This window comes from Dama dama, chromosome 6 (genome assembly GCF_033118175.1).
Source record: "Dama dama isolate Ldn47 chromosome 6, ASM3311817v1, whole genome shotgun sequence".
NCBI lineage: Eukaryota > Metazoa > Chordata > Mammalia > Artiodactyla > Cervidae > Dama > Dama dama.
Genome location: NC_083686.1, coordinates 47,520,012 through 47,530,258, shown reverse-complemented (window position 1 = coordinate 47,530,258; position 10,247 = coordinate 47,520,012). Strand labels below are relative to the sequence as shown.

The window sequence follows — 10,247 nt, the reverse complement described above, 5'->3', positions numbered from 1 at the left end:
CTGCTGTGGACTTACCCCAATAACTTCTCTTCACCGATTCTTATGCTTTTAGACAATCCATCATTGCTTAATTCCATGGCAAATCTTCCAGAAATGCTAAATGACAAACTGTCCCCACCCCCCAAATTAAAGCGAATTAAAGTACATCTGCTTTGAGAAGGTTCTAAAAAAATTCCAAAACACTCTGGGGTGCGGTAGTATTTGAGCAAGAAATAACCGGCCTGGTTCACTGGCTCCATTGTTTCTTAGAATGTCTCTCCCTGTCTCCTCAGGGATGGGCACTCTCAAAGATCATTATCCATAGAGAGGAGGAGGGCAGAGTTTCCACTACCATTAGTTGCTTTCTTTCCCATGAGCAAGCGTTGGGACGTCTCTGAAAGCCAAAGAAAATTCTGTAATCTGTAGAATTTTTCAACCACCTTTCCAGAATGTGATTTCTTAACTGCCAAAGCTAAGAAGGAGAAGCGCACACAGGTGGCCGTCGCAGGTGCCCGCCCGCCCGAGAGCGTCGCCGGGCCTTAGGAACGCCAAGGTCCTGTTGGCACCTGCCCGCCGGAGGCGCCAGAACCCCTGGCTGCTCAGCTCCCCATCCCGGTCTAAGCTTTGCCCCCTCGCCACGCGCCCTCGGGCCTGCTTTAAAGAGCACCGCGGGTCCAGAGTTGCCACGATGCCGTCCTCCTGCGCGCTCGCAGCGCGCCATCCCCGGGGCTGCTCCGCTGGCTGGCCGAGAGATCTGTTTTTTACCCCGGGGGCAGGTGGGAGGCCCCCGGCTCTTCGCGTTGGCTGCTGCGGTGGCGCGGGGCACCTGGCGCTCAGAGAAGCCCCGGGGCCGGGCGTGGCGGGGCGGAGGCGGCGGGCCCCACCCTCGCCAGGGCCGGGCGTGCGGGCTGGCTGGGGCCGGGGGCGTGGGCGCAGACTCGGGAGGACGCGGCGGCTGGCCCGGGACGAAGGGGCTGCGGCCATGACCTCGCCATGGAGAGAGGTGCTCCTGGAGAGCCTCCTGGGTAAGCCGAGGCCGCCCGCCGCGCATTCCCCGGTCGGTCCCCCTTGCCCTGCAGGGAACCACGATGCTCGGCGGGCTTGGCTGAGCCCCGGGAGGAAGGAAGGCAAGCTCGGCGCCCGGAATAGAGATGCTTATCGCCCCCTGTCACCTTCTGCTGCTGAAGGAATCTAAAATAGAGAGAAAAGCCCTAGATTGAGGTTCCGAGGATCCGGCGCTCCCCGGCGCTTCCCGAGCTCCTGCGCCACCCTGGTGTTGCGCCCAACGGGCACCCCGAGTCCCCTCACCCATGACCTTTACCTGAATAAATTTCAGTACCGAGCTTTGGCTTCCCAAGCGGCTCAGTGGTAAAGAATCTGCCTGCCAGTGCAGGGGACTCCATTCTGGGTCAGGAAGATCCCTTGGAGGAGGAAGTGGCACCTTTCAGAAGGGGGCTCCGTTCCCCCCTCCCTCGGCCCCCTGGCTGTAACACTCAGGGCCGTGCTGCTTGGGTTGGCCCGGCACGAGTGGGCTTGGGTGGTGGTCGCACATGTGGGCATTTGGCCAAAAATTTCCGACATGGGACACGAGTCCCGTCGTGTGCTTCCTTAGCAGCTTTGCAAAAAGTACCAGGACCAACTGCTGTTGTTAATGTTGTCTGAGTTGTGTGGTTGAAATCAGAACTCCCAGACAAACGTTTGGGAGATTGGTAGTTCACAATGAAAGGAAGGGGTGCCTTCCTAAGAACTGGGTTTTCTGGGAGCTGGTAATGCTGGGGGGTGGGGGGTAGTGGGGAGGCTCATTATTTGGCCCAGTCTGTATCTCACAAGTGTACACGATGTAAAAAGAATTGTGCACTCAGTAGGTACCTAGGGTGCTAGGTACTCTGTGTACTTGTTCTTTTTTTAATCCTAATAACTCTGTGAAGTGGTTAAAAGTACCGTTTTCAGTGATTAAGAATAGTTTGGAACTGGATTCCTTGGTTTTCAGTTCACTGCTATTTGCTACTTTTGTGACCTTAGGCAGTTACTCAGCTTTCAGGATCTCCAGAGTTTTTGTTGTTTGATTTTGCATTTGTAAAGGAGGAGTAGAAATAGTGTCAGTTTCATAGGACACAGGTTGTCTGAGGGATCAGAAAGAAGATCCCTGTGAATACTTAGAGCCTCACATGTGTTAAATGTCCATTGGTTAATTGTCATCACTGGAGAAGATTACAAGGTCGGCAGATGTGACAGTAACTTCAAATCTGGTTTTTCCACTACCCCACACTGCCTCCTAAGGCTTAGGCTTAAAATAGCCTACTCACAAGAAAAGGATTATTTCCTAACTAACCTGCCTTTGGCTGTAGTCTGGAGTGGGAGGAAGGAGTTCTATTGTTTTTTGCTCTTTTTGATTTTCACCATATTTCTCATTGAAGAAAGGTCAACTTAGTTGAGGAAGTTTTTTCAGGGTCCTGACAGGAAACCAGATTGAACCTAGATGGCTGAGATGAAGAGCCTTTAATAAAGGGATTGCCACCTTACAGGGCTTCCTTGGTGGCTCAGGTGGTTAAGAATCTGCCTACAATGAAGGAGACCTGGGTTTGATCCCTGATTTGGGAAGATCCCCTGGAGAAGGGAATGGCTACCCACTGCAGTATTCTTGCCTGGAGAATTCCACAGACAGAGGAGCCTGGTGGACTACAGCCCATTGAGTTGCAAAGAGTCAGACACCACTGAGCTACATTCACTTTACCTACATGTATGAACCTAGACAGCATATTAGAAAGCAGAGACATTACTTTGTCAACAAAGGTCTGTCTAGTCAAGGCTATGATTTTTCCAGTAGTTATGTATGGATGTGAGAGTTGGACTATAAAGAAAGCTGAGCGTTGAAGAATTGATGCTTTTGAATTGTGGTGTTGGAGAAGACTCTTGAGAGTCTCTTGGACTGCAAGGAGATCCAACCAGTCCATCCTAAAGGAGATCAGTCCTGGGTGTTCATTGGAAGGACTGATGTTGAAGCTGAAACTCCAATACTTTGGCCACCTGGTGCGAAGAGCTGACTCATTGAAAAAGACCCTGATGCTGGGAAAGATTGAGGGCAGGAGAAGAAGGGGATGACAGAGGGTGAGATGGTTGGATGGCATCACTGACTCAATGGATATGAGTTTGGGTGAACTCCAGGAGCTGGTGATGGACAGGGAGGCCTGGCGTGCTGTAGTTCTTGGGTTCTGAAAGAGTCGGACACGACTGAGTGACTGAACTGAACTGAACTGATGAATGAGGTTAAAGAGACAAACCGGGGGTATTGAGGGGCTGAAAACAGCTGGAAGCCATTCTCATCCTGGGCCTGAGAAGGGGGTGGAGTTCTCTTATTGGAACCCAGTTAAGGCCAGAGTCATGAACGAGGGCAGCCAGTCAGAGCAGTTGTAGTAGTCGTTGTTGTTGTTGTGTAGCTGCTAAATTGTGTTCGGCTCTTTGCAACCCCACGGACTGTAACCCGCCAGGCTCCCCTGTCCGTGGGATCCTCCAGGCAAGAATACTGGAGTGGGTAGCCATTCCGTTCTGCAGGGGATCTTCCCAACCCAGGGACTGAACCCTGCATGTGTCCCCTGCATTAGCAGGTTAAGTCACCAGGAAAGTAGCTGAGTTGTAGCGGAGGGAAGGGCTGTTGTCTGCAACAGACTTTCTCTCTCTCTTAAAAACTGTTTTTTCCCTTTTTCCCTCCTAGGATATGTTTCTTGGTCTCTCTGCCATGACCTGGGCCCAATGATCTATTACTTTCCCCTGCAAACACTGGAACTCACTGGGCTGGAAGGTTTTGCTGTAGCATTTCTTTCTCCATTAGTCGTCACAATTACTCCTGTCTGGAAACTGGTTAATAAGAAATGGATGCTAGCCTTGCTGCGGATAATTACTGTTGGTAAGATTTAAAAGTGATTCCTTAAGTTTCTTTTTTTTTTTTTTAGTTAAAAATCCAGGGAAAATATGTAGACTGTTCTTTGAATGCTAAATGATTAAGTAAAAAATAAAAGATGTCACTTTCTCTTATTACTGCCTTGAAGAGTTTTAGTAGAATTGTAAGTCTAGACCAAGAGTCAACATATTTACATTTTTAACTTTTCTGTCAGATTGAAAAATTTTAAAGACCCCTGAACTGAAGAGGGGAAAGATACCTTGGGGAAATGTGAAAGTATTTAATATGTTTTTGTTCTTTTTTCCAACTATGATACAAAACTCAGAAGTCATTAAAAAGTTGTTAAATGATAATGCATAAAATATGGAAATTATGTATGATGAACATTGTAGTAAGCAAAGGCAATCAATAAGTTAGGAAAAATATTGCAACTCTTCTAGTCAAAGGGCTAATTTCACTAATACATGGAGTTTTTACGAATCAGTAATAAAAGGACCAATAACTCAATAGAAGAGAAAGCAAAGAGTATGATCTCAGGAAGATCCACTGGAGAAGGGATAGGTTACCCAGTCCAGTATTCTTGGGCTTTCCTTGTGGCTCAGCTGGTAAAGAATCCACCTGGAATGGGGGAGATCTGGGTTTGATCCCTGGGTTGGGAAGATCCCCTGGGGAAGCGAAAGGCTACCCACTCCAGTATTCTGGCCTGGAGAACTCCATGGACTGTATAGTCTATGCGGTTGCAAAGAGTCGGACACGACTGAGCGACTTTCACTTTCAATAAAAGGACCAATAACTCAGTAGAAGAGAACGCAAAGGATATGATCAGTTTACTGGAAAGGAAATATAATTGGATCTTTAAAAGATACTAAAGGGTGTAGAATACAAATCATATATATATATATATATTTATAGATAGTTTCTCATATCAGATTGATAAGGAACAAACTTGGATAACACTATTGTAAGCATGGGAAAACAGGCACTCATGCACTGCTGGTGGGAGTGTAAATTTGCACAGTTTCTGCAAAGGATAATTTGGCAGTGTTTATCAAAATTACAAATCTGTATTTTTCACTCAATAATTCCACTTCTGGGCATATATCCTATAGATAAACTTATGTGTGTGTCAAATGATAAAAATAAAAGGTTATTTAATCACTGTAGCAATATTTATAATAACAGTGTCAGAAATAATCTAAATGTCATCTATATGGGATAGGTTAGGTTAAATAAATTTTGGTTATGAAACTGGGAGTACTGTAGAATACTATGCAGCTATACTAAAGAATGAGAACATTTATGTAAGGAAATGGAATGTTCTTCAATATTAAGTGAGAAAAAAAGAAGCACTAAACAGTATGTTAAATAGGGTAGATGAAATATATTTAGTAATTAATTGAACATGCATTAAATAGGTCCAAAGGCATTTTAAAAAACACTGATATAATTTTTGTTGCTTCTAAGGTGAAAAATTTGATATTGAGACAGATATAAAGATGAAACTTTGCACTGTGTACCTTTCATAGTATTTGAATTCTGGATTTCAATACGTTACATTGCCAAAACCCAGTAATAAAGAAATATACACTTACTATCACAAAGACTTGAGGTTATTATATTAATAAATATTGAGAGGCCTTGAGAAAGTTCTGGAGGTAAAAAAAAGTAAGAATGTGAGGTCATGGAGAAAAAGTTTGAAAAACAAAAATACCAGACTCCAGTCTGGTTGAATCTGTAGCTGAAGAGTACTGCCTGCCTTGCCCTTTTGCTATAACACAATTGGTTTCTCTGAGTTTTCCAAGTGGCATTTGTTCATGAACCAACCATGCTGTGTGTATTTCTTCTGTCTAGGAACAGTGACTGAAATCACTAGGAAATTCATCTTCTGTTTTTCTGTACATCAGTCCCTGAAGAAGGCACAACATGGTTTAGGGAGTGTAGCAAGCTCTGTGGTTGCCCACAAAGATCCGAAGCCCTAAACTGCAGTGGGAAAGACCACTGGAAAGTGCATCCTTTTAAAAGATGATGTCCATAAGAATGAAAAGAAATATCAAACGATCATGAAATTTTCAGCTCCAGAAATAATAAAGATGAAACTTCCTTCTTCCAGAGTATATATAGTAACTGAGTTAAACTATCCTTGGCTCACAGAACCCTTTTATGAATTCTTTTATGACTTTGGCCTCATCACACTCCCTGTCTGGCTTTATGATGTGGATCTCATCAGGGCGCTGTTTTGTTGCCTTTGCTCAGCGCTGCCTGTGACAGCTTTACCTACAGGGCCACTCACCACACAGTTTCTGGGACAGTTTTTTGTTTTTAGTCTAGTTCTGGCTCAGTAGCCTCTGGAGGCTGTGATGTAATGGGAAATAACTGGAGAGTGTGGTGTCTGAGATACTTCTTGTTGGTCCCTTTCATCTCCTTTCTCCCTGAAAGCCCATTACTTCAGTAAAGGTAGAATTGTATTTGAGAAAGGGGAGTGGGTAGGAAAGTGACTTCAGGATGAAGAAACCAGTTTGTGTCATATGCTCTTCCCAGGTGTCCATTGAGTTTGATGATGCTAAAGAGAGGCTGAAGTAAGTCATGCTTTGCCTTAAACTCCCTTTTCAGGTACTTTTTTTTTTTTTTTTTTTTCTGACTTCAGATACTTCTTAAGAAGATGAAACAATGTTGTTTTTTACAGAGTCCGAAGGGATTCTTACACAACTACAAAGATGATCTGAGTGTTACATGCTGTCTCATTGCTATTCCTTAAGATATTTTAGGTTAATCAGTACATGGTTAACTATTAAACCGTTAAACTAGTTCATACTATTGGGTTGGTCAAAAAGTTCATTTGGGTTTTCTTTAAGATCTGAAAGACCCAAATGAACTTTTTGACCAGCCCAATACAATTGATTTAGATTAGTTTTGATCTTAATTACTTTGAGTCACTAAAATAGCCCTGATTAAAAAGATAGACAATATTAAGTGTTGACAAGAATATGAAGAAACTGAATTCCTCACACATTGCTGATGGGAATGTAAAACGGTGCAGTTGGTTTGGAAAACAGTTTGGCAGTCCCTCAAAATGTTAAACATAGTTGTCATATGACCCAACAACTCCACCCCTTGGAGTTAGACCCAAGAAAAATGGAAACATTCACATAAGACCTGGTACATAAATGTTCTTAGCAATATTACTCATAATACCCAAAAAGTGGAAACAATCCAAATGCTCATCAATGGGATGAATGAATAAACAAGAAGCAGTATATCCATGCAACAGAATATTATTTAGCCTAAAAAGGACTGAAGCTCTGACATGTGCTATAACATGAACTTTTTTTTAAAAAAGTTTTTTATTTAAGTTTAGTTGGTTTACAATGTAGTGTTCCTTTCAGGTGTAGTTGTGCAACTTTGTAAACATATTAAGAACCACTGAGTCATACATCTTAACACAGTGAATTTTATGGTATGAATAGTACCGCAATAAAAATGCTCAAAAAGATTTATACATACACAAAATTATACATTAACTCTACCTTCCTGAGTGTAGACGTGGTGTTAGACACAACAGCTATCAAAGGCAGAGCATAACTAGCAGGGCTTGCTTACCAGAAATGTCTAGCTCTCCTTACAATTTGTTTGTAGGTAGCATCGCCTCCTTCCAGGCTCCCAATGCCAAACTTCGGCTCATGGTCCTTGCGCTTGGTCTGTCTTCCTCCCTGGTGGTGCATGCTGTGACGTGGTGGACAGGAAGTGGCTTGCAAAGGTATACTTGCATCTTGTGCAACAAGTGTAGTCAGTTACCAAAGGGAAGTTGGGACCGGGCATTCCAAGATATAGTATTTAGCTTTCAGGAAGGCCTTGTCGAAATCTCATTTTTTTTCCTTTTCACAAAACCAGAATATGAGTATTTGCCATTACTCTCAATAATGTTGTGAGAGTGGAGAAATTATAATGAGCTGCCCAGGCAACGGGCTATATAAAGGCTGAGTTGTGTAGATTACCAACAAAACTACCTCATATACTCCTGTGACACTGTGAAATTCACAATGGAAGGAGTACATTGAAACCACTCACAAAAAAGTTGTTAAAAATATTTCTGTACTTACAGGTACTTCAGAATCTGGGGATTTATTTTAGGACAGATTCTTCTTCTTGTTCTCCGCATTTGGTACACGTCACTAAACCCAGTCTGGACTTATCAGATGTCCAACAGAGTGATACTGACATTAAGTACCATTGCCACACTTGATCGCATTTACACAGGTAAGCATAGGCCCAGTTTATTTAGGGGTTTTTCTCTCTTGCAGTTTATTTACCTTTCTTATCTGAAGGTCACAAGTCTGCTTTTCCTCCCTCTGCAGGAGTAGCTGGCCTAGGAAGTGGGCTATCATCTGGGCAGAAGGCACCTTTGCCTTGGCAGCATAGAGGGTGGCGGTAACCGTTCGTCTCTGACGTCTCATTGTGGAGTGGGAGAGTAGACCCAGGCCTCACGTTCCCTGCTGGCTTTCAGCACTGTCTTCTCCTCTTGTCTTCTGAACAGGGCTTTCCAGGATGATATCCGCCAGCCCTCTGCCTCCTCACTGACCCCAGCCCATCTGTAACACTCTGAAAAGTTATTTGTTAGCAAGGGCTGTGAGAACTGCATCAGTTTAGTTCAGATGCTCAGTTGTGTCCAACTCTTTGCAACCCCATGGACTGCAGCACTCCAGGCTTCCCTGTCCACCACCACCTCCTGGAGCTTGCTTAGACTCATGTGTAATGAGTCAGTGATGCCATCCAACCATCTCATCCTCTGTTGTCCCCTTCTCCTCCTGCCTTTTAATCTTTACCAGTGTCAGGGTCTTTTTCAATGAGTTGGCTCTTCGCATTAGGTGGCCAAAGTATTGGAGCTTCAGCTTCAGCGTCAGTCCTTCCTATGAATATTCAGGACTGATTTCCTTTAGGACTGATGGTTTTATCTCCTTTCAGTCCAAGAGACTCTCAAGTCTTCTCCAACACTATGAGAACTGCAGGGGTTTGTTTCTTTTTTTCTTGGTTTGTGTTTTCCTTTTGCTCCTCCCCCAACTCACCCCACCTCACCCCACCCCGCCCTGCCCTGCCCTGCCCTTAAGTCTGAAGGTATTTAAACTCCAAACCTGAAATGTAAAAATAAAGGAAATCCTGAATATTCATGTGCGGGCTAAGTCGCTTCAGTCATGTCCGGCTCTGTGCAACCTTATGGACTGTAGCCCACCAGGCTCCTCTGTCTGTGGGATTCTCCAGGCAAGAATGCTGGAGTGGGTTGCTGTGCCATCCTCCAGGGGATCTTCCCAACCCAGGGATTGAACCCTTGTCTCTTACATTTCCTGCATTGGCAGGCAGGCTCTTTACCACTAACTCCATGGATATTCATACCACCTTTTGAATCACCTGTCCGGAGCTTGCAAGCAAACCTGGACATTTGCATTACATGCTAACTCCAGACTTCTGAAGAAAAGGAAGGAGTGTTGCTAGATTCTACTTAACTTGCTCCTGGCTTTGTGTGTAACTCTTAATGAGTCACTGTACTTCTGTGAATACAAGGAGAAATCTCACAGATTAATAAAAGTTTAGAGAGTTTAGCTCACCATGAACAAAGAGTCTGTTTAACTCCTCCAATTTTGGTATGAAGTGGGAATAGTGAGAACAGGGGAACATCATGCACGTAAATTGATCAAGAGACATTGATATTGATTAGAACATTTCGAACTCGGTTCTAGAGCCCTAATACATGTTTTGTATTTTATAAAATGCTCACATGTGAAGTAGAAACTCAGGCAGCGAACTTCACAGGGACACCCTGGTGAGGATCTGGATTCAGGACACCCCTTACATTTCTGGACTGGAGTTTTCTTTCTCGCTTCTGTTTTACATTTTTGTGACCCAGTTGTTAGTCCCTTTCGGATTTTGCCCTGTGCCCCATTTACGAAGTTCGACTCCTCTCCAGCTTTCCCAGGATACCTCATCATCCCTGGCGATGTTTTTGGGGGTAGTTTGATTGAAGATTTGCTGCGTCTTGCGAGGAGAGTCACACACCATAGTGTGCAGCAGCGTTGTTACTCGGGAAATTCAGCTTAAGCTGCTGTCTTTTCCAAAGATTGTCTCCTTGGCCTCCAGGCCCTGGTCACCATCTGTCTTCACCACCCTCTCCTTCACACCCATAGCTTTCAGCTCTGCTCCTCTTCCCCTTCACTCCTTTCTGGACAGAACGGCTTTCTTCCTGCCTGTGAAATCATGCTTTCATTCCCACAGGCAGACTCTCAGGTGTCCTTCTGTCCTGAAGCAGGCTTCCCAGCATCATGAAGCATCGACCCAGCAGGCTCTCTGTTCCTATAAAGGCGTTCTTTTGCCAGCATTTTCT

General features: G+C 44.4%; 1 protein-coding gene across 1 annotated transcript in view; it reads left to right on the top strand.

Annotated features, from left to right (window-relative positions):
* Positions 1 to 883: 883 nt before the first annotated feature.
* Positions 884 to 10,247, top strand: part of CWH43 (cell wall biogenesis 43 C-terminal homolog) — a 53,910-nt gene continuing 44,546 nt past the window's right edge. Inside the window, exons 1-4 of the mRNA XM_061145988.1 lie at positions 884 to 1,004; positions 3,692 to 3,883; positions 7,511 to 7,631; positions 7,977 to 8,131. Coding sequence (XP_061001971.1) covers positions 962 to 1,004; positions 3,692 to 3,883; positions 7,511 to 7,631; positions 7,977 to 8,131 — 511 coding nt within the window. The 5' untranslated portion in view covers positions 884 to 961. The remainder of the gene's footprint in view (positions 1,005 to 3,691; positions 3,884 to 7,510; positions 7,632 to 7,976; positions 8,132 to 10,247) is intronic.